At 45.9% G+C, this 25,433-nt stretch overlaps 1 protein-coding gene across 2 annotated transcripts in view; it reads left to right on the top strand.

The window, feature by feature from the left end:
* Nucleotides 1–3,680: 3,680 nt before the first annotated feature.
* Nucleotides 3,681–25,433, top strand: part of DCX (doublecortin) — a 58,066-nt gene continuing 36,313 nt past the window's right edge. The window contains exons 1-3 of one of the 2 annotated variants that reach the window (XM_075573477.1): nt 3,681–3,771; nt 7,820–8,203; nt 15,626–15,966. In XM_075573477.1, coding sequence (XP_075429592.1) covers nt 7,840–8,203; nt 15,626–15,966 — 705 coding nt within the window. In that variant the 5' untranslated portion in view covers nt 3,681–3,771; nt 7,820–7,839. Of the gene's footprint in view, nt 3,772–4,537; nt 4,684–7,819; nt 8,204–15,625; nt 15,967–25,433 lie in introns of those variants that run through there. The other variant, XM_075573476.1, reaches the window with a different exon arrangement.

Below are 25,433 nucleotides of genomic sequence, written 5' to 3'. Positions count from 1 at the left end.
CCGCATTCTGCAATGGCACGAAAGGGATTTTAATTATGAGGAGTAAAACATAGCTAGAATTAAAGTGACATTATGTCACTATTAAACTATTTTCCATTGTGTGTGACAACACAAGTGTAATTTGTAACTTAAAGACAGTACAGTTGAAATGCTTGTTTTCTTTTTATTCACTGAAGCTATTAAAGAGTGTGATGTTAACTCAGGGGTAGGCAACGCCAGTCCTCAAGAGCTACCAACATGTCAGGTTTTCAGGATACCCCTGCTTCAGCACAGGTGGCTCAATCAGTGGCTCAGCCGATGACGAGCCACTGATTGAGCCACCAGTGCTGAAGCAGAGATATCTGTAAACCCTCATCTGTTGGTGGCCCTTGAGGACTGGAGTTGGCCAGTCAACGACTGACCAACTGATTGGTGCTGAAGCAGGGATATCCTGAAAACCTGACCTGTTGGCAGCCCCAGAGAACTGGAGTTTCCCACCCCTGTGCTAGGGTATAAAAATAACTTTATATGAACCAGCTTTCAGCCCCACAAGGTGTTGCCACTTCTGCCTATTAAACCTTTGACAGTAACAATAGAATATTAGTATTTGTTCTCTGTGGTTTTCATTACAATGGATTGGGGGTATTTCCTGGTACCCATTTCTTGTTGTTGCTGTTTTAACCCTTTAGATACCCCCAAAACGTAGTCACTGTCATGGGGTCTAATGCTCATTCCAAGGCAGGGGTGCGCAAACTTTTATGTTTGCGTCCCTCTGCCTGCTTTCCCCCCCCTTACCTTTCCTCCAGCATCTGCAGCGTCATTTGGCAACACGACGTCCTGTGACGTTGCACCGCCATTTGACCCCGCGGCATCGCCACAAGCCGCCGGAGAGAAGGTAAGAGCCATACAGAGATATGTGAAGAGGAAAAAACCTTAGCGCATGAACTTAAACACCAGCAGCGGTGATTATTTCATCAAGTTGGAGGAACCGAGATTCCCAAGGACAAAACAGTGAAACTTACACATGCATACAAATTGACATTTATTCAAATACAGTAAAACAAATGAAAATATATTAAATCAATAGTCACACATATATTTAACTGAACTTGAGTCTTGATTAAGCTTAATCAATACCTGTTCTGACTAGATTTTGAAAGTCATATTCCAAGAAGACTTTGCAAAAGTGAGATGATTTCCCGCGGATAGTAATGTCCACAAATTATTGTGTAGCAGCTGAACGGAAATAAAGCCACAGGTGGCAGTTCCTCACTTTTTGTGAATTTGGAAATTTGGACAATAGTAGCCGGGTGTGTGGGACTCTTAGCAGAATTTCACTTCTGTTTAGGGTACATTGAGAGATATTTATCAATTGTAGACGGAAGTACATGAAATCCCTTTAGGATAGTGGATCTGTTTGATAATGTGTTCGTTTTCACTTGAGGCTTAATACTGCGCACGGCGTCCTGTAAGCAATGTGCACGACAGGGTTATTTGTACATTTAGGCACGTTCTTCCTTTTCACATATCTCTCTCTAGGGGGCTAGATCAGTCCCTGCTTCAGCACAGGTGGATCAATCAGTCCCTGCTTTGGCACAGGTGGCTTAATTAGTCCCAGTTTCAGCAAAGGAGGATCAATTAGTCCCTGCTTCAGCACAGGTGGCTCAACTAGTCCCTGCTTCAGCACAGGTGGCTCAATCAGGCTCTGCTTCAGCACAGATTGCTCAATCAGTCCCTGCTTCAGCACAGGTGGCTCAATCAGTCCCAGCATCGGCACAGGTGGCTCACTGCTTCAGCACCTCTTTACCTCGGCTGCAGAACGCCACCCAACATTTATTCACTTTGAAGTTAAAAGAACTTATATATAACTTTTATATCACAATTGTAGATTTTTCACATTATCCCTTTTCAAGCGACATACTGAGGCCTCGCTGCGCACCCGGCAATTTATTTCAATGTTGTGGGGAAGCGTGCGGGGCCTCTGTAAGCGCCGCGCCTACCCCAGAAAATGTTGTGAACCCCAGTTTGGAGCTGCGCCCCCCCTTGCGTGCTTCCCCCAGGTGCCTGCTCCTTACTTTTTTACCGGCGTCAAATGACTCTGTGGGTGACGTCACATGTCCCCATTGCCATGGCGACGGGCATCATTTGATGCCGCGTTGCAACGCGGCAAAACAAGGCGTCTGAATCCGGGTAAGTAGGTTACAGACGCCTCGCGTGATCCCCCAGCATTTACTTTAAATGCGTTGGGGAAGAGCGCGGGGTCTCTGCCACCGCCGCCCCCTCCCCCCCAAAAAATCCCGCGCCCCCCCAGTTTGTGCACCTCTGCTCTAAGGGTTAATACAGGCCGCAGTTCCTTGCCTTGACGGCAATTCAATTATCTGAACCGACGATGCATCTGTTCTTCTGGGATCGATGGGCGAAGATCCAGCTTCCCGGGCACGCAACATGGCCGCCTGTTTCAAAAGGGGAAGTGGTGTCGCTTTGCGCATGGTTGCTATAGCAACCCAAGAAAGCTTAATACATGAAAACTCATTAAAAATGCCATTAGGTGTGAAATGCAGTAAGTATTATCTAACACAGTACTACTGAGCTGATCCATTAAAAAAAACACAGAGGATTTTGATTGAAATTCTGCTTTCGAGCTGAAAGTGGGTAACGTTTGCGTGGCAAACGCCGAAATATAAACCAGGCAGAGAGGGTAACTCCAAAATTAGTTTATTTGACCATAAAAAACGTGCCACCATGTTTCGCGCGGCAAGCGCTTTGTCACGGTCCCTGCTTTAGAGCTGGAAGATTTTATCTCTGAGTGGATGCGCAGGACATGGCGGGGGCGAGTATCATGCGGCAAACGCCACCAGCGCATCCTGAGCCGGGATCATTTCCAACGGGAAACGTTGTTTCTATGACTTTACGACTTGATATTTTTCTATGTATAGCGCTGCGCCATCTACAAAATGTTCCAATCCCTGCCCCGCAGAGCTGTCAATCTAATTCAGTGGCGCTCCAGTCCTCCAGACCCCCAAACAGGTCAGGTTTTCAGGATATCCCAGCTTCAGCACTGGTGGCTCAATCAGTGGCTCAGTTAAAGACTGAGCCACTAATTGAGCCACCTATGCTGAAGCAGGGACTGATTGAGTCACCTGTGCTGATTCTGGGACTGATTGAGCCACCTGTTCTGAAGCAGGGACTGATTGAGCGATCTGTGCTGAAGCAGTGACTGATTGAGCCACCTGTGCTGAAGCAGGGACTGATTGATCCACCTGTGCTGAAACTGGGACTACTTGAGCCACCTGTACTGAAGCACGGACTGATTGATCCACCTGTGCTGAAGCAGAGACAGATTGAGCTACCCGTGCTGAAGCTGAGATATCCTTAAAACCTCACCTGTTGGGGGGTTCTTAAGGACTGGAGTTGAGCACCCCTAATCTAATTCTCACCCCCCCCCCCCCCAGAGAGCATAGGGAGACACAGACTCTCGCCCCCGAGTTACTGCCACCGACGCGCGGGAAAGCCCGACTTTCCGAAAGCAGCGTCGTTATCTTCCAAAGCGACCCCACCTTGGCACCTCCGGCGGGGAAGCGGTTAACTCTTGGCGGGAGGAGCCTGCTTCCATGCGGCACTAGGACCTGGGAGGCGGCTCGCCCAGCCTGGCAGGAATCCCTTTGGCTTTGGAGCTGGGATAACAAAGGCAGAGTGAGAGCAGCGATCATTCTGCGAGCATCCTCCGCGTGTACCAGCACCAGCAGCAGCAGCAGCAGCAGCAGCAGCAGCAGCAGCAGCAGCAGCAGCAGCGTGAGTATCCGCGTCCCACTCTCAGTGCCACTGCTCTCACATTATACCCCTGGCACTTCCAGAGGGGCCCGCGCCACGGGGCAAACAGACGCACCTTTTGTTACTTGGAATATGCGCCAACATCTCTTTTAATGTTCTTTATTTCCCTGGGACAGGGGTTTCCAACCTTTTTTTTTGGTTAAGGAACCCTATGTGAAATTCTGAGGAACCCCCAACCCTCTCTAATAGCGCGTCTGAGATCAGATCCATTGTAAGGAACCCCAACCCTCTCTAATAGCGCGCCTGAGATCAGATGCATTGTAAGGAACCCCAACCCTCTCTAATAGCGCGTCTGAGATCAGATACATTGTAAGGATCCCCAACCCTCTCTAATAGCGCGTCTGAGATCGGATGTAAATTCTTCTGCATTTGATACAATTTTCAAATGACCAGAAAATGACAGGGAACCCTTTAGGGGTGCCCGGGGAACCCTTTAGGGGTGCCCAGGGAACCCAAGGGTTCCTAAGAACCCTGGTTGAAAAACACTGCCCAAGATATACCTGCTTTTATTTGATGTCAATCTGAAGCGGACTTTAACACTTGCATGGCTGCTTTTCCCTATATTGTGCCAGCTCTGTACTCGGCGCTTTGCAAAATAGATTGCATCCAGGGAGTGATACGCCAGACGTAGCCGGGAACGCTAGGAATATCTGCACTCTAGGAATGCTAATGTATTGCTGGCTTCTCAGGCAGGGAAACGGTTAATTGGTGGGGTGGCAAATGAGTTTTATTGTTCGGGGCGGGGGGAGGTGAGAGACAACGAAGAAATCGGTGCGGTAATCTCACAAGATTCGCCGTTCACAGCAGGTCTCAGAGACGCGGCGTATAAGGGATCAGCGGCTTAATTCCTGGATTTCAGCGACAATTCTGCAGGTAACACGGGAGAGGGGAGGTAATCCTTCCAATATCTGGGATGCCTCGCTTAATGTCAGCTACATTAACATCTGGCAAATAATGGGATCTCATTCAAAGAAAAGGATGAGCTTTTTTTTCGATGGATGAAAATGTAGGGGAATGTCATGAAAAAATAAGTGGAATTATTTTATATATACAGTAGATAGATAGATAGATAGATAGATAGATAGATAGATAGATAGATAGATAGATAGATAGATAGTGCATGCGTAAAGCATATTATTATCATTTATTTGTAAAGTGTCAACATTTGTCAGTGCCCATTGCCATACAGGGGGTGGACATAAAGGTCCAGTGTTATAAAAAAAAAACACTAAGAAAATTCTCATGCAAAAAAAAAGGAAAAGGAGAATTCTAGATGAAGAGAGCTTGCAGTATTTGTGGATGCGTCTTGCAAAGCGCACAGCCCATTCTCGTATAACAAATGCTGCAATGGTCTATACTAGCGTCACTCTCAGGAGGTGTGGGAATCTATTGTTACCGTTTCTCTACAATGTAGCAACATAACCTGCAGCGCAGTACAATAGGAGGTGAAGGGTGCTCGTGGAACACTGGCAGAGGATGGAGAAATGGGAGGGGTCCGTTGCTATGGGGATTTAACCTCTTTGCTGCTGTGCGTGGGCATAGCACTGCGGCTGTGCAATACGTGTGTGTGACCTGTTCTTACCATCCGCTGAAAGAGAGGCCTGTGACGCATTGCAAAGCAGCGAAAGGGTTAAAGTACACGCAGCCCTGCCAGGACACGCAGAGAAGGACGTGTTACCGTGGCATGTTCCTGGTACTCGTTTTAATATTAGTGTGTGTATTTCCATAGGGACTTAATGGTGCCATTGTGTAAAATGTGCTGGCATGGGGAAAGCACTTCTTCACATCTGTCTTGCTAATCCCCTTTGTTTTTTGGGGTGTGAGTGTGTGCAGTGAGTTTGTGCAGTGAGTTTGTGCAGTGAGTGTGTGCAGTGCATGTGTGAGCGTGTGCAGTGGGTGTGTGTAGTGAGTGTGCAGTGGGTGTGTGCATGTGAGCAAGGATTGGTGCTGTAGTTTATTGCTCTGTAATCTCCTTTGTTATTAGCACGCAGTGCATATTGTGCCTAAATTAGTGAGATTGCTCAAGGTGTCATTTCCATATACAGTACCACAGTTACAATCATTCATTGGATGATGGAGATGTACTGTATGACATGAATATACAGTATGAATGCTTGAAATATATATATATATATATATATATATATATATATATATATATATATTTTACACATGGACAAAATATATATGTATATATACGCACATATGTATATATATATGTGTGTTTATACTGGAGATGTTTATTTATTTACTATTAAGTATTAAGACCACCTTTAAACCACTTTCTACCTACCGGTTCTAAACCCATTTATCAGTACATTTTCTCCCCAATGGTACGTTATTCGTATTGCCTGCTGCCCTTTTCTATGAGATAATTTGTAATTGAACTCAGATTCATCTCAATGGCCGTCTTTTCCCCCAGCACCTTTTTCGGGAGAAGTCCGCCTTTTCCCATTTGAAACTCCTGTCCCAGAAGATTCACGCTGGTTGCTTTGGTGAAATAATTTTGCTGGACATGCCATATGATAAGCGCCATGTGATAAGCGCCATGTGATAAGCGTCATGTGATAAGCGCCATGTGATAAGCGCCATGTGATAATCGCTTTCCTTGTTGCATCGTGCACCCCTGGGAACTGATTCCTTTGTGTCTACTGAGGCTGCGGCAGAATCAACTCGATGACATCATACCACATGTACTGGGGCTATCTTATTCTTTATATCTAGGAACTCTGGGGGCTTGCAAAATAACACGATTATCTCGTAAACATAATGTTATATGAATAAATTGCATTTGCTAAGAGCATGATAACACAGTGGCCACGTGGCTCTGTGGTTGCGTGGCTATTTAAAAGGAGTGATGCTTTGCTTCATTGTAGAAATAGCTTCTTTTTTTTTTTAAACAATTTTCCCCAACGTTGGGCTGGGTTTTCTGCGATATTTATCCTTTTTCTTTTATAATAAGTAGACATTTGAGGTTGTACGTAAAAATCAGGGATACTGCTCAGCAGTATCACGCCTATGCAATGCTTTGGAGTGTTGGAACAGGAGGAGAGCATGTTCATAGCAGCTGGGGCACACTTGCCTGTCCATGTTTAGATTAGGTGGGGAGAAAGCAGCACCAAATCTGGCTTTATGAATCATCTGTGTTTTATCTTGGGACCAGAGACAGGATCTCTGAATATGTTTTCTTAAAAGGGGGTTACTGAGGTTTCCCAGCTCCCACCATTCCTGACTGCGGGTACCCAGGAAGCCTCTGATTGATACCTAGGAACAGGTCAGGTAGGACATCTACAATTTTGGAGGGACTTAATGGTTCAGTGAACAGCTTCAGCCAGTTCTGCTTTCTTCTTTACTCCCCCCCTCCTTCAAGATTTCTGGTATTAGAAGTCTTGATTTCTTATTGAGAAAACAGGACTGTCAGCCTGTGTGAGTTACCTGAAGACATTTGGTGTACTCACCCATAGACACACACATACTGGTACACTGAGTTATCGTCTGGTCTGTACAAGTGAAAGAAAGTAGGTGTGGTTTTTACCGATTTAATTAACCTACCGCACTGCAAATATTGAAATGAGGTCATGCTAGGTGCAGAATAATTGTAGCCCATTACCCTAAATTTGTAATTCCCTTCAGTAGAGGTTTTGTAACCCCCTAAAGTCCTTTGGTCACTAGACAGCAAACTCTTAGATAAGGGGGACACTTCTGCTTCAATGAGCTTAGCTCATCAATCTTTAAAGTCTGGATATCATGGATTTATATGGGCTCAGGTGTTGGGGTCTCCATTATGGTATTGTATGCTGTTTGGCTTAATTAGCAATCTGTGCACTTAACCATGCCTCAATTCAGTCACTTTGCAGTATTAATTATTCACAAACTTGGAGTAACATGAGAATGTGTTGGTAACAACTGAAGGAATTATTAATGTTACAAGGGAAACAATTTCTTTGTCATTTTCTCTGAGTGGGACTGCCGAGAAACGTCCTCATCTCTGCTTGACTCCCTCTTCCAGGTCTTCGGAGGTAGCGAGAAATGGAGCTCGACTTCGGTCACTTTGATGAGAGGGATCAAACCTTCCGGAATGCACGGGCAGCGCGCATGAATGGGTTGCCCAGTCCGACTCACAGCGCCCACTGCAGTTTCTACCGGACCCGTACTTTGCAGGCGTTGAGCAATGAGAAGAAAGCCAAAAAGGTCCGGTTCTACCGCAATGGAGACCGTTACTTCAAGGGGATAGTGTACGCGGTGAATTCTGACCGTTTCAGAAGTTTTGATGCCCTGTTGGCTGACCTGACCAGGTCACTCTCTGATAACATTAACCTGCCCCAAGGCGTTCGCTACATCTACACCATCGATGGAATCAACAAGATCTGCAGCATGGATGAACTAGAAGAAGGTAAATTCAATCAATTGCATAGACCAGCAGTTACTAACGTCATTTTGTTTGGTGCCACCATAACAAAGTATCACTTGTCTATATTTAGGCCCCTCCAGCAGTCGCTTTAAAAAACCTCCTACTACTCAGCTCAGTCTTCCACCTTCCCCTCCTCCATTCAACAAAACTCCAGATCTGGGGTGGGCCTTCTCTCAGGCTGACCTGTACATGTGCCAAGGCCAAAGTCTGTTCCCATTCCAAGTCATCTCATTCATCCTCAATTTACTGTAGGCCGCACACAATGGCTATTTAACTCTGAGACGTTGTTGTCCAGTGGGACCATTACTGAGTTTGAGGTGGGTGAACCTAGTACAAACCCCTAGTGGTGACTTTGAACTAGTATCTTTGTCACCAAGGCTAGGACCTGTGCCGGCAAAAACTCTCTGTACATTTTAGTGTACAGTGCATGTATTTGTCTCAGCAAGGTGAGGCTTATGAGCCATAGGAGTGGGGTGTAGCATATTATAAGATATTTGTGTACATCCGGATAAACAAAAAAAGGGATACAGCAAATTATTTAAAAAAATCTTTATTTAATAATTAACAACATCACCCAAAGGAGGTGTGAAAACCTCCTACGCGTTTCGCACCCCCACAGTGCTTTATCAAGGATAAATCACTGTGGGGGAGCGAAACGCGTAGGAAGTTTTCTCACCTCCTTTGGGTGATATTGTTAATTATTAAATAAAGATTTTTTTTACTTTCTCTAACCTGGCTCCCGTGGCTGTGCGCTGCTGTTTCCCTTTTTGTTTATCTGGACTTTGCTGACTTGCAGCTGATCACGCTCAACAAGGACAAGTAGAGGCTCAAGGAGTGGGTAAGGATACATATTTCAAGCAATCAGAAGAAGGAGTCAAGCAAGAAGGTATTGTGAGTTATTTTGTCAACTGAAGATTTATGTGGATATATTTGCACTTCCCATGAGGCAACAGCGGTGTGGGACACCTCCATGCACTGTTTCCTCCAGGGAGGCTAAAAAAACATTAATAAATACAGAACATCTCACTTATCATACCCCATTACCCACCCCATAAAAGAGCACCTCTATTTCCTGCCTATTTGTTATCATTGAATACTTTTGTGTTAGAGCTATTTTGGGCACCCATTACCTATTTTTCTTGTACATCCAGTAGTTTTCCTATGACAGGTTTACAACCAGTAGAATTGGTCTTATAGAGCCACTGTAGCACCAGTGATGTTGTTCAGCAGTGTCATTGGGTTGTCCAATTTAAGATGAATGGCTGAACAGGAAGCTTTGCATATGGCAGTCTGGTTTTGTTGCTGCTACCTTGTTTAGTGGATCCAATGTGTTTGGCTACAGACTGGGTCCTTGGCACCAATACTCCAACATCTTGTATACTGCAAGTTTGGAATAGCACATGTGTAATACATAAACTCATTTGTATTTACTTAACTTCTTGTCTCAAGGTTGTTGACCAAAGATGGTGGCTGATTTAACCTTTACTTTGTGTTTGAGGAAGATTGAGTGTGCCCCATCCTTATCGATTATTATTTCAGCTATATCTTCCATCCCAGGAGTGGCCAACTCCAGTCCTCAATGGCCACCAGCAGATCAGACGTTTAGGATATCCCTGTTTCAGCACAAGTGACTGAGCCACTGATTGAGCCACGTGGGCTGAAGTAGGGACATCCTTAAAATTTAACCTGTTGGTGGCTACTGAGGACTGAAGTTGGCCACCCCTGTTCTAGCCTAACTCTTATATAACATATTGTTCCCTTTCACAGTAAGAGGGTTAACGTAGAAGTTGATGTTGATCTTTCACTGCTAAAGATTGATGTTACAATATAAAGCCACACTGAGTATGGCAACACACTGCCAGCCATCTAAATACATATCTACTTACAGAAAGAAGGCCTTATTTCCCACTCACAACAATTAAAGCTTCCGGCATAAAGAGCCCTCCACCGGTACCGCCCATGCTAATAGAGGCACCTCCCTTGTCAAGGTTTCTCTTGGCTCTCGTCTGTATTAATGGCCAGTAGAAAGAGGCACCATCGCTCACCACCATACAGTATATGGTGTGTTGAGGCTACTTGACGTTATCATTTCCCTATAGCGAAGACGCATTGGAGACTTGGAAGTGTCAAATATGCTCAAAATATGGTAATCGTGTTCATTCAGAGACAGGGCAGTTTCTGGATTCACCTGCTCCCTTCTCCACTGCTTCTTTGGATTGAATGTGACACGTATTCCTCATTACAAAATAAAACACACACGCTAAATCGCTTGCATTTATTTGTGTTGTGCTGTATCAGTCTTTAAATCACTTGCAATTCTCACAGTATTGAGGGCACTTTATGTTCTGACCGACACAGATAAGACTCCCTCAGGCCAGTTCTTTTACTGATATAGATTTATATAAACCTCTGTAGTTTAAGCTACTGTGGGCGGCAGTGCATTCTTATTTTGAATGGGTTTAACCCCTACTGAGCACCTATTTGCAATGCCATGTGGCTCATATGATCCTTAATGGGCTCACACGCATGCACTGCACCCTGATGGCTGATGTGTGCACGGTGCATTACTACAGACGTGGTAAAGATTTGCACACATTCAGTTTGGATATCTGGGGAAAAACTTGCAGATATATACAATTTTGCCAATATTGTCAAAATTTCAAAAATGTTGAAATTGTGCATGTTTTTGCACGTTATTAAAAGAAAATAAAGAAATATACTTTTTTTTTTGTCCCTTTGCGAATTGACATTTTTCCTCTTTACAAATCCCCTAAAAAGGGAAGTTGAGTGATGAGAGACACTTTCATTTGTCTCGATTAATGACTTTAGGGTCATGTCTTTGCCTGGGATTGGTCAATGGGTAAGAAAAAAATAAGCATATCTGACAAGGATGAAGGATCTGAAAGAGAAAAACCTCCAGGCAGATCCCACTGAGCTCTGCAGGGTACCATGCTGCCAGGACTCCTTGTACAGGCTCATCACTTATGAGTGGGGTCTGATAAGCCTGGGTTAGGACTGAAAGGTATGTTGTATCTCAATGTCCCTGGGTAGCAACAGTTATGCAAGAAGTGACATCCTTATAAAATAAGGATCGCTGTTGTGGGTTAGAAAAGCACAACGCGACTTCCGGTCTGGCGCCAGCGAGAACAGTCGCAGGCGACTGAGCTCCAGTGGAAGCTCGCTCTTCAAAGCAAAATCGCGCTGGAAAAAATCAAGAAGAAATAAAAGCTCAATACCCCACTCTGTGGTACCGGTTGCAGTATAAGGGGATAAATTCCACTCACAAGTAGAGCGCTGTAACTGAGCACAGATAAAGCGCTGTATATCACACAAAGGGATATCTCCTCTCCTGCTGCCACTGTCCTCTGTGGTAGGGTCTCCTCGCCCTGCAGTGTAGACGCAGAGCTGTGTTTCCCCGCGCGCTTCGGGGGTTGCACCGAGTGACCCTCTGTTGTTATGGCGATAAATGCAGTAGGTTTCCAGGATCCCGTGGGCACGCGTTTCCGTTGTCCAGAATTGCCCTACGTGTTCCGCAATGGCTCTTGGTTTCCCCATTCCTCGAGGAGTGCCGTTGTGAAACAGATCCGCACACCGCACTCAGAGATTAAATAAATATAAACCCCCATAATACCACTTAAACCTATTTGAGCAGTTAAATATCAAAGCTTCTGTAGCTGGGGGAAGCAAGGAATAATTTAGTGGCCAATTAGAGAATGCACATAACGTGAGATTTGGCAGGAATATATTATGAAGATTTGATCTATTATTCCAATCATGACATGTAGTGTATTGTGTGACTGCACTACAGGAGCTGGGTAACCAAGGCTCGCCTTACTAGCCAAACAGCATCATTCCCAAATCACTCTTTTTCCTGCAAAGTCTCTCTAAGTTTTAGATGCTGCTATTACCATTGGGCCATCTGTCCGATTCTGTGCGGATTTGGCAATTCCCCTCCTGTCTGTCCTTGGAAGGCAGCCCTGCCTACTACAGAAAGGCAGATCTCGCATTGTAAGGGCAGGTGGTGAAGCTGTAACGTCGGGTGCCATTTTTAGGATCGCAGCTTATATTAGTGGGCAGGAAATGGTCAATCTGTTTAACCACCTTTGTGCCAATGTTAATACTGCTTATCATATAGTCCCACTATATGCCCTGTTCATAATGTGTACATACACTTCTCTGCTTGTTGTTCTTGCCTCAGACACCACACACATTCTCCTGCTAGTACTTGTCCTTGCTGCTCTGTGAGGTCCCGATCTGCGGGATACAGGCAGCCAGGCGATGAGGTAGCAAGGTTGTATAATAATGGGCGCCAGGAACTTTTGTCATACAAGTGTCATTTATTCGTGTCCCCAGCACAGGGAGATACATATTCACAACGTTACACTGTATTTTATATCAGAGATACATGAATTCCTCCATTAGTGCCCACTCTTAACCCTCGAATGGAGGTACAGTTACTTAGTTGCTCTGCGTAGGTGTGGGACCCGGCCCCGCTTGTTTCTTCGTGATATCATCGGTATTATTCTGATTTCATTCCCAAGGGAGTACTGGTGAGTCTTTCTTACGTGACCCAATACCTTTTGCCTGTTTGGGAACTGCCACTTCCATTCGGACTGATGTGGAATATTAGCCTCAGATCCGCGGTTAGAGCTGATCCGCCGACACTCGGGAGCCCTCTTTTCCCGAGGCCCTCCGTGACGTACCGTATTCCCTTTCCTGTAATATTCAGGACTAGTTCTTTTCAGGATCCTTACTTAAAGGGTACTGTCCATATCTACAACATAATAAACAGGGGGCCTGGTCTGTGCTATTACTTTATAAACATTACTTATAGAATCTTCTCTCCCCGAGGCTCCTCTTCTATTGTCCTCCTGGAACTTAACCTTCTCGAATTATTCCCTCCCCTTATATACTCTCTGTGATGTCGTGAGTCCATGACAACACAGGATGGGGTCCAGTACACACAAACCATACTAGTAACCCTTTAGAAGGGGGTTACACTAGTAAAACCTACTGACAGATAGCTGTCATATCTGAATGACACAGATCAGTTGCGACACAACCTAGTTAAAAAATGATTAAATGGCAAAGCATTGCCGGATCTTCCGGTGGTAAAAGGTTTAACACTGCATTTTGTAGCATACAAATGTAAATTAGAACAGAAATTCTGGGTTGAAATTTCATGACAGACACACAGAACAGATTTCATGACCAGGACGCCGGAATGAAGGGATCCAGATTCCAGATAATCTTCTGCTCTTTTTCAGCCGCAGCAAAAAAAAAAAACCTGCTCCAATTAATTTGCAAATCCCATTGCCCAGGAGCTCAAGGAAATTAAACTGGATGGGCAGGAGATGTGTTCAGAGGGATTGGCAAGCAATGTAAATCCCATAAGTACTCCCAAATCCTTCCTGGCCTCCAGAAAAGTGCAACAGTAGAGATACTTCTAATGACCATAGAAGGGACCACTGCGATCATGATGTTATTTTGGGGTGTTTATAAGGGACACATCATGGAGATGGGTATATTAAATGTGACCCACAGATTATAGCTGCCAAGAGACCCATATGAGTGAGTGCTGTGGACCCTGGATCAAAATGGATATTTTAAGGCACCGTTTCTCTTCAGCTGAATATATCGAACTGATAGATTAGTGAACACATTTATCACGGTCTCCAGGGCTGCAAAACTACGCAAAGTTGATGCAAAAAAACAGCACCAACTTTACTGGAGAATCTCATTATTTGTATTTGAAAGGGATTTTTTGTCTTTGATACATTTTGTGGGTTGTGTCATTAATTTTTAAGCTTTTTTTTTACCAGCCCGCCCTCAATAATGGCCTAATGTTCATTGCTGGGGCCTTAACAACGGGTTAATATCACCTGTCCAGGTCCCATCCCTACATCCCTGGCTTTAAAGCAACAGCACCAGGAAAACTAAATAGGGCAATTGTTTCATTGTTTTAGGGCTTTCGTTTTTTTTTAATAAAAACACGGATTTTGCGGAAAAATACAACCGTAGGGCGCTTTTAACCCTGATTTGCAGCTGCAGGCTCATGTAGAAGGCCATCTATTGTGAACTGCTGCTTTCAGATTGCATTATTTCCATGGCAACCAGTTGAGGCCTACCTTACACTGTCTTAATACAATGGTTGTCTCTTACAGCTCAGTTGTTCCAGTTGCAGGAACGTTTTTAAGCATTAAGAGACCTGGGGTAGGTGCCAACCGTAGTCATTAACCACATAGTGCTTTAAGGTCTTTTCAATAAACGAGGATCGCCATTAGGGACTATCGTTGGTTATTCAAGTGCATGACACTCTAAATCTCCTTTGAAGATTCAAATACGGCCTAAGCCTCATAGTCATATACTATACCTGCCAACTCACCACAGCTCAGAGATAATGATCCAGTGAGATCTTAAACTGGTGTATTACTTGGTATAACAGAATAGGTTGGTAACAGATCAGCAAAATGGGAATACAAAACCAGGATTGGATCAAAATGTGACCTGGTGCCATATCACAGGTGTGCAGAGGTTGACAACTCCAGAACCGCTACCAGCCCAAGTTTCAAAGATATTCCAGGTGGCGTAACCATTTTGACTGAACCACCTGTGCCCAAGCATGAATATCCTTATGGTCTGGACGGATGCTGGTACTTGAGCACATGGAGTTGGGGACCTCTGCGATATACTAAAGTTGCAATACAACAAAAGCAGTTACACAGGAAATACATTATCTGCCTGTTTAACACTTAAACACTATTAATTATTAACCACAGCAGTGATCCTGTTTCAGTCTATAAATACTAAATCATTTCTACAGTCTCTCGCTGTTACTTGAAGCAGCAGGTCTCAACTCTCCCCTGATTGCTGTTTTCTTTCTTTATTTTGTACTAATGTGAAAGGGTGGACACATCTTCTCTGACGACCACCAGAAGACCTCAGTTTAGCTTTTATAAACCCACAAATTCCCTCCTCCTGCTGGTGGGTTTATACAGCATGGCAACTGCATTTCCTATAAAAGGGAAGAGAATAGCCGAAGTCAGGGGTTCCCAAACTTTGCCTTATTGCGGAACATTGCAAAGTTAATAATAATTTGGGGGGGCTATCCTACTTAGACTTAGCTCTGTTCCTCTGCACAACATCTACATGGCTTTCAAAGGCATTTGACTTATATATAGAAATCAGCCTCCAATATGGATAGAAAAGCCAACAGACTGCAGGAGAGAGATGTCTGATGTGTATTGAGAGGAATGTCTGGGATCCTCAGTAAGTGATCACCACCAGTGGCCCCGAAACCATAGTTTGCCAATTGCTAGACTCGGATAAAGCAAGCTTTCTGCTTTGAACCGCCGTTTCATTTCACGCGATGATCCCAACGCTTGTGTCTGTCATGTCTTTAAGGTGAAAGTTACGTTTGCTCATCGGACAACTTTTTCAAGAAACTGGAATACACCAAGAACGTGAATCCCAACTGGTCAGTCAACGTGAAGACATCAGCCAGTCTGAAGGCCCCGCAGTCCCTGGGGACCTGCAACAACGCCCAGGCCCGGGAGACCAAGGACTTTGTGCGTCCCAAGCTGGTAACGATCATCCGCAGCGGTGTTAAGCCGCGCAAGGCAGTGCGCGTCCTCCTGAACAAGAAGACGGCCCATTCCTTTGAGCAGGTCCTCGCCGATATCACCGAAGCCATTAAACTGGAGACTGGAGTGGTCAAGAAGCTGTACACCCTGGATGGAAAACAGGTAGGGGCAGATTTGTATCTCTCATTACAATGTATTTAATCCCTTTGCTACCTTTGTAGCATAGATAGGGTGAGCAGATGTCCTGGTATGTAGGGCTCCGTCCCGACTTTTTGGGGTGCTCTCCTGGGTTTTTATTCCGTTGGCCATGCATGCTCTATCGGCACATGCTGGCTGCTCCTGCGCAATCTGCGTTTGCCGGTCGCTCATGCGCATGCGCAACCGGCAAGCTCCGATCGCGGATGCACACGAGCAGCCGGTAAGCGCCGACTGCGCATGTGTGATCTTTGTCCCAGTTTTTGCCGGCACAAATATGGTCACCCTAAGCATAGACTTACCACCTGGTGTACAACCCGTTAGCTCTGTTTTTTGAATGTTAAACAAGTAATGTAGAAACAAAGCATTTATTTGACGGCGGCAAAGAGGGTGCCTGCTCAGCTGATAGTATTTAATGGCTGGTACTGGAGGGGTGCTATAAGGGAATTGTTTAAACTCTGTATATTTACAAAAAGGATCCCCCTATGATGCAGTCTACCTCACAGATTGATGTGAAATAAAATCTAACCTTTATTGGATGCAATAAAATGAATATCAAGGAGAGAACTAATAGGTATAAAAAAGAAATGAAATCTATAGCCGCGACTATATGAGACGCACATGAGACTGAGGATTGTTGCCGGTAAGTCCCTGATGATGCAGGGGTCTGGGCTCTTGAACACGTGTAAGTGAAATAAACTGAAACTGTGTAAACTTGTGCATAAAACAGACACATACATATCAAACTAGTGCTGCTTAAATGTAAAGTAGACCAGTGGGGTCAAGTGACTATAAGATCCCCAAGGAACAGTATGACTTTATATCGTACCTAGTTAAAACAAGATCACAGACCACGGTATATTGTCAGTGGCAGTTGCCCGAAAAAGCAGCATCACGCCTCTGAGTATAATAGTGTCATATCTTCTCCCACCCTATAATAGCGATGTTGGGGGGCGCTTCTGGGGACGCTGGGCTAAACACTAATGTTGCTAATATGCTCTGTATGGTAAATATCAGTAACACTGCCGCGAGTTTATCTCGTGTTGGCGTCTCTGAGACCTGTGACCCTTAGGGGTTTAAGTGACGTCAGATAGTATGACATCACCAGTGCGACCGAGTTACAGGTCTCAGAGACGCCAACACTAGATGTACTCGCTGCAGTGTTACTGATATTTACTAATTTATTAGCAATATTAGTTCTTACCAGGAAACAGATTGGATTAAATATTATTTCCCAGGAGATCCTGGATTATATTACGATGATACATAAAGTATGGAATCCTTAACATGCTGCAGGTGACAGGAGCATTGACAGTGTGACGTAATCTGTTGTACTAGTGCCTGTCCTGTTTCTGGGTGTGCCCTTCACATGTACAGTATACAATGATTATTATTTATACGATGGTGTTATTATGGTGACTAGAATATTACTAGAATGTACACATCCCCTGGTGCACAGATCAAAGTAAACTCAAAGCATAGCAGAGGATAACACGGAGGTTTTGGTTGGAAATAGTTACACATTGTAACATGGGCCACGTGTGGAAGTTACTCTGTATTTGTCGTGTATGAGGGAATAGCAACTCCGGCCCAGGCTTTCTGTCTCTCTCCGCTGCAGCAGGCTGATTAATCCCAGCGGAGCTTAAGCCTTTAAAAATCAGACACTTCCCAGTCTCCTTTGCTATCTGCAAACTCAGAATGCCACCCTGCACTTATCCCGGGCTCAGCTCGGGTCCTCAGAATGCCACCCGGCACTTATCCCGGGCTCAGCTCCGGGTCCTCAGAATGCCACCCGGCACTTATCCCGGGCTCAGCTCGGGTCCTCAGAATGCCACCCGGCACTTATCCCGGGCTCAGCTCGGGTCCTCAGAATGCCACCCGGCACTTATCCCGGGCTCAGCTCGGGTCCTCAGAATGCCACCCGGCACTTATCCCGGGCTCAGCTCGGGTCCTCAGAATGCCACCGGCACTTATCCCGGGCTCAGCTCGGGTCCTCAGAATGCCACCCGGCACTTATCCCGGGCTCAGCTCGGGTCCTCAGAATGCCACCCGGCACTTATCCCGGGCTCAGCTCGGGTCCTCAGAATGCCACCGGCACTTATCCCGGGCTCAGCTCGGGTCAACAGAATGCCACCCGGCACTTATCCCGGGCTCAGCTCGGGTCCTCAGAATGCCACCCTGCACTTATCCCGGGCTCAGCTCGGGTCCTCAGAATGCCACCCGGCACTTATCCCGGGCTCAGCTCGGGTCCTCAGAATGCCACCCTGCACTTATCCCGGGCTCAGCTCGGGTCCTCAGAATGCCACCCGGCACTTATCCCGGGCTCAGCTCCGGGTCCTCAGAATGCCACCCGGCACTTATCCCGGGCTCAGCTCGGGTCCTCAGAATGCCACCCGGCACTTATCCCGGGCTCAGCTCGGGTCCTCAGAATGCCACCCGGCACTTATCCCGGGCTCAGCTCGGGTCCTCAGAATGCCACCCGGCACTTATCCCGGGCTCAGCTCGGGTCCTCAGAATGCCACCGGCACTTATCCCGGGCTCAGCTCGGGTCCTCAGAATGCCACCGGCACTTATCCCGGGCTCAGCTCGGGTCAACAGAATGCCACCCGGCACTTATCCCGGGCTCAGCTCGGGTCCTCAGAATGCCACCCTGCACTTATCCCGGGCTCAGCTCGGGTCCTCAGAATGCCACCGGCACTTATCCCGGGCTCAGCTCGGGTCCTCAGAATGCCACCCGGCACTTATCCCGGGCTCAGCTCGGGTCCTCAGAATGCCACCCGGCACTTATCCCGGGCTCAGCTCCGGGTCCTCAGAATGCCACCCTGCACTTATCCCGGGCTCAGCTCGGGTCCTCAGAATGCCACCCTGCACTTATCCCGGGCTCAGCTCGGGTCCTCAGAATGCCACCCGGCACTTATCCCGGGCTCAGCTCGGGTCCTCAGAATGCCACCTTGCACTTATCCCGGGCTCAGCTCGGGTCCTCAGAATGCCACCCTGCACTTATCCCGGGCTCAGCTCGGGTCCTCAGAATGCCACCCGGCACTTATCCCGGGCTCAGCTCGGGTCCCTTATGCCTTCTCTCCCCAGGCGTGGTTTGGACGCAGCTTTACCTGACTGTCTTGCCGTCCGCTCACTGGGTTCAGCTGCCCTCTCCCGCGCTGCCAGACGTTGCTTGGTTCCCAGTTCCTCCCTTCCTCGACTCCCCTGGGCAGCCCCTGGCCATCCTCTCCCCTCCCTGGTATGCTTGGCCTAGCCTGTCCCCTCCGCCCCTGGGCGGCCCAGCTTTGCTCTCATGTGGTCTAAAAAAGACTCTCAGTTGGCGCTTCCCAGTGCTTCAATAATAATTATATTACAGTGACAGTACTAAAGGGATTATATTGTATAGTGACATAAATAAGTATAACTGTAATAATAATTTTATATATATATATATATATAACACATGAAAATAAATGTGCAAACACACTAATAAACAGTCAATAAATAAATATAAGCAGTGACAAATGGAGTGTAATAGGTCGCTGTGAACAGACAAAAAAATCCCTGACTCAAGCCCAAAAAAGGAACCGTCTGCGTGGTCCCAAACACACGTAGAATCTGAACGTTTAAGGGGAGGAGTGGACGTCCGATATGTGGGAGAGAAGAAAACAGGAAAACCAGTGGCCCAATATCGTCACACATGGTATGTGGTCTGCGAATAAACATAGAAAGAACCTTAAAAACATTGCGGAGAAAATCTCCTAAATGACAGCCACGCCGTGATCTCGCCGCCTCCGCTGCCTTTCGGCGTCTCTCGGCGTCTCGCGTCATTGCTCGATCAGCACTTTTTGGTCGTCCGGGAAACACAGTCCTTTTGGGCATCTTAAATTCCTGTCCCCTAATCAGGACATTACATCCTTTAGAATGCCTGAAGGAAGGGCAGGACTGCAGCCACGATTCAGCTCAGATTTTCTTCACAGGGGTTTTTCCCTGGGCAAAGGTGCTCAACTCCAGTCCTCAAGGGCCACCAACAGATCAGGGTTTACGGATATTCCTGCTTCAGCACAGGTAGCTCACTCAAAGACTGAGCCACTGATTGAGCCACCTGTGCTAAAGCAGGGAAATCTGTTCTGTTGGTGGCCCTTGAGGACTGGAGTTGGCCAGTCAACGACGATTGAGCCATCTGTGCTGAAGCAGGGATATCCTCAAAATCTGACCTGTTGGGGGGGGGGGGTGTCATGAGGACTGGAGTTGAGAACCACTGTTGCTGGGCACTCCTTGTGAGACGAGTTTGAGGTTGTAACCATCTTGGGCCTCTTACTCTCTGCTGTAAACCTTCTACATCAGGGTAGTAAAGCCGTAGTTCTAAATTCATAAACTCGATACCTACATACACACAAATGTAGTCTATACCGGTGAGGAAGGGGCTAAATATAGTGCAACCAGGAAAAATGGTGACATTAGCGTTGTGATGACTAGCAGACATCCTGTAATAGGAGAATGGATGAGATGGGGGTGTGTAATGTATTTAGGGAGGCCACTGGAAGGACCTCATCAATCAAGGGGATCTTGCCGTTATTTCCCTCTAATGCCGTCACGCGCCAGAGGATCCTAACACAACGTGAAACCAGCCGCTGCAATGAAGATTTAATATAAGATGTCCGCGGAGTCGGGGAGGTGCGAGCCCTTCCATTGCCCGAGGTAACGGAAATAGATGTATTTGCATCGATGAATGCGTTAAACATCATTTTTATTTGTAGATGTCTTTTTGCTAACGATGAGCATTACGCCCACGCATTGTATATCTCTATAAACCTCAGGTTCCCGTTTCCGACTAAGGATAACGACCTGGATTGTGTCCTATACAGTATGTAAAATCTCTGTTTCTCCCTAATCCTGCTAAGAACCAGCTTGGAGAAGCTGACCGTGATTATCACTGCTGGCTATACAGCCGTGAGGGCATATACCCCCCCCCCCCCACTGCCTGCTCTCTCCCCTGCTCACGCCCCCCTCCTTAGGCTGAGTCCATAGAAGGCACGTCCGTGCTGAGCCGTGCGGACGCTCCGCGCTGAGCCCCTGCATCCTCCATGAGGATGTCTTTAGAGGGGGCTCACGCGAGCGTCCGCAGGCGTGCTGAGGCGCTGGATTTTTCAGCCGACAGCCAAACTGTTTTTCAGAGTGCTGTCAGCTGAAAACATCCAATCAGCGCGGAGCAGCGTCAACGTCACGGCGCCGTGACGTCGGCGCCGTGACGTTGGTGCGTTGTGGGCGATTGGCCCAGCGACGTCGCTGCCCCCCCTCCCTCAGTCTCCCCCCGCCTCCTGATCGCGCCCGCTGGCTCGCCTGCATGGGCATGAAATCGCCAGATTTCAGCAGGCGAGCCTCAGCCCTGCTAACCCCTCTATGGCCCCAGCCTTACTTTGTCTTCGGCTTCAAATGACGCTGCGGGGTCACGCTCAATAACATTGTGCATTGTAACATAGTACTTTTTAGGTGGAAAGCATAGCCTACAGATCATATCATATCATACTGCTTTAATACATCAGTCCCCACTGCTTATGATCTGAACTCGGGGTTCCTCTGAGTCGAACCGTGTGGCCCAAACCCCCAGAACCCCCTCGTTTTGGAGACACCAATAACTCTCTCACAATATGGCAGCTGGGTAAGCTTTGCCCTGAAGCCGCATTATATGTGGCATTCTTGTGCTTTAGACATTCTAGCTTGCACAGGCCTAACGGTCATTAGCCTGCTACTGTTCCCATGTTAGTAATGTCCTGTAGGGTGGATCTGTAGATTCGTTGTAAGTTGTGATATTGTTTAGGGGTGTAACATTAGACTTCACTTGAAGAAGAACCCTATGAGAGCTCATGTGACTATTATTTAATCTGCAGTATGAAGCAACCTAATGTTGGTCAATAAAAGATACATTTTATGGAAAAGCGCTATACAGTGTGTATGAAATAAAGTTATTATTATTAGTATAATATCGGGACGGATTGCTGCTTTATAATATTGAGAAGAAGAAATGCACGTGAAAGGTAATTAGAAGAAGAAAGTTTTACACTTGAAAAATAATTAGGAATCTCTCCATTAAGGTTTTAAAAATCCACGGCAAATAAGTTGAAATCACCACTTTTACGGCAAAACCCAAGAAAGATGTTTATAGGACTGTTCACAATGTGCAAGATGTTGGTTTGTCAGCCATAGAAAATTGACAGTGACAGCTGACATATACTCACATGAAACGGAAAAAACTTGTTTAAAAAGATTAAATATGATCAGTCTTTCCTGAAGGAGCTGAGTTAACGAAACACCGAGAATAAGCTTTGTATTAACTCCCCTTCACATGAATTTCCACATATCTAGGGGCTTATCAATGTCTGGCAGGCAGCAGGATTACATGTAAATTAGACATAGAAAAGGCTTTTATGGGGCCGCAAACATTGGATCTATGCATAGCACCTTAGCCCAATGAGACACCCATCACAGTGTGCTAGAAACAAGAACCTACATTCCCAAGAGAGAAAGAACTCAGCTAGTTAGCACTCAATAACATACTGTATGATATGTAATGTGATAAATTACAAATATTCTTTAATTATAATACTTATTTAAAATAAGGTAGTGCACAAGAGACTATGTAACATAGGACCGTGCCAGGTGCCACATACAGGTATATTGGTGATGCAAGAGTTGTGGGCAAAGTGAAGGAAGGGGCACCTGAATTTAGCAAATGCAATAAAAATACGCTGTGTACATGTTAGACTAAACCAGGATGAGAAGCATTGGGGGAAATTGATTTATGGCATGTCAAAGGTCACCGTTTAAGGCTTGAGCGAGTGCTCAGCATCTGCTGGCGGCTGGATGAATAATAAATGTCAATGTAAATACTGGGAGCACAAAGATGGCGCGTCATGGTTTGCTTATTGTCTCGGCTGTAAATAAATGTGTGCGGTCAATAAAGGATGCAGGTTATAGGGAGGTATTCATTAAACGGTGACAGTGCAGATTGGAGAACCATCCCACAGCAACCCCGATTCACTTCAATTGACTTAAGTGGGAGTGTCTGTGTGATTGGAGGAATCAGGAGACCACTGGCTCGGTCAAGAAAATGAACAAAAATAACATTTGCTGAATGGTCAAGTGCTGAGTAACCACATATCAAACTGATGGCTTTCTGGTGGTAGTGTCCGGTGGTTCTGCTGCCAGGTTTGCAATGAAAGTTTGTGCCTGGCAGAGAGAGAGAAGAGGGAGCTTTCATGGGTAATCGCTCCTTTTCTGTTAGCAAATGATTGACTAGACGTGTGCATTCAGATTTGTATAGATGACGTTATGTCCGTGACATCATATGACATGGGAAGTTCACCTTTTTTCCTTTCTTTATTGAAGTTTATTTATTAATGAGTTCTGGTGATTGCTTCTCACCATTGGTGTAGTGTTTTTTTGTTTTTTTATTTACGAAAAATAAATTGTTTTGGATCAATACTGTTGTAAAAGCATTGATCTCTGCATCATGGGAGTCCGTGCAGCATGGTTTGAGTGGAACATTCCAGCCCTTGACAGAAATGAACATGGCACATACTGTATAAGGATACTGATTATCTCTCGACATGTCCAGGCTCTTACAGTTCCTCTTAGATAAAAGTGAACTGTATTTAAGTTTTACAGAGCATTGCGAATCCATGTACTCATTTCTATTTTGAGTGTAAGCTCTCTGGGGCAGGGATTTCCTTTACCACTGTCTGATTTTGTTTGTTGCAGTAATTGTATTATAATTACCTGTACTGTCTCGGTTGTAAAGCGCTGAGTACACTCTGGATGCTATATGTTTACATGGCCGGCGTGATGGCGGTGCCGTCGGTGCCACTGCACCGAGCCATGCGGTTACAGAGGCCCCCCGCACTCTCGCCGACGACAATGAAACTGATTGCCTGGGAGAGAGCGCAGGCCTCTGTAACTCTCTTATCTTCTCCGGCGGCATCTCCTCCTGCATTGCCCATCATCATGGCTCTGCGATGTCCAATGGTGCTGCATTGCCCTGACAACGTGACACCTCATGGCGCCGTGACATCCCTTTGTCATGACAACGCAGCACCATTTGACATAATGGACTATGCAGGGGCAGATGCCGGGAGGAGGAGATGCTGCCGGAATATGCCACCGGAGAAGGTTAGACCCGACATGTCCCTGCACCGAGCCCCGCAAACATCCCAGGCGACACCTGCGATATACAGACATTCTTGAGATATTGGGCTCGATGTCCTAAGGCAATTTTGGTGCATAATTGATCAATGTATGAAGGTCTTGTATGTATGTATGTCTTTATTTATATAGCGCCATTAATGTACATTGCGCTTCACAGCAGTACTACACGTGACAATCATATAAATAAGAAATAATACAAATAACAGATAATGGGAATAAGCGCTTCAGACATAAATGTAACATTGTGGAAGAGGAGTCTTACAATCTAATTGATAGGTGGAAGAACGTACAGATACAGTAGGAGGGAGTTCTGTTAAGTGCGTCTGCAGCGGGCTAAGCTTTATGTATCATGTGTATAGTATTAGCCAAGGTGCTACTCATATGCTTCTTTAAGCAAGTGTGTCTTAAGGTGGGTCTTAAAGGTGGATAGAGAGGGTGTTAGTTGGGTATTGAGGGGAAAGGCATTCCAGAGGTGTGGGGCAGTCAGTGAAAAAGGTTTAAGACGGGTGAGGGCTTTAGATACAAAGGGGTTAGAAAGAAGTCATCCTTGAGAAGAACGCAAGAGTCTGGATGGTGCATAACGAGAAATTAGGGCTGAGATGTAAGGAGGGGCAGAAGAGTGTAAAGCTTTAAAAGTGAGGAGGAGAATTGAGTGCGAGATGCGAGATTTGATAGGAAGCCAGGAGAGGGATTTCAGCAGGGGAGACGCTGAGACAGATTTAGGAAAGAGTAGAGTGATTCTGGTAGCAGTGTTTAGGATAGATTGTAGGGGACACAGGTGAGAGGCAGGTCTTTGTTCTATCTGAAGAGTATTAGTTTGAAGCGTTAGGGAGGAGTGATGTGATATACAGATTATAATGAGATGTATCAACCTGTGTCACAAATGCACCAGTTCTCAAATGGTACAGATCGCCTAGTTTAAAATACTGCATTATATGTCAGATCCATGAACAACCATTTTATATACCTGTATGATGCAGCTTTGAGCACAGATGGTGCAAGTGTGTCAAAACACACTTGTGTGTACGTTGATACACCTCCCGTCACCCTCCCCATTGTGTGTATTGTATCCTGTGCCTGGATACATCAGAAGATATTCTGATAATACATCATCTGTTCTATACCTTGGCCTTCCCAAACTTTACATTATCAATGTTATGAATGTAATCTATTGCATTTTATTGTATCAGGCAACTCCTTTTGTCCCACTTGTTTGGTCCTCCGGACTGCATCATGATGCTAATGGAGAA

The sequence above is a fragment of the Ascaphus truei genome, chromosome 16, assembly GCF_040206685.1.
Source record: "Ascaphus truei isolate aAscTru1 chromosome 16, aAscTru1.hap1, whole genome shotgun sequence".
Taxonomy (NCBI): domain Eukaryota; kingdom Metazoa; phylum Chordata; class Amphibia; order Anura; family Ascaphidae; genus Ascaphus; species Ascaphus truei.
Note: the sequence above shows the minus strand (reverse complement) of the source record. Positions and strands in the feature narration are given on the sequence as shown.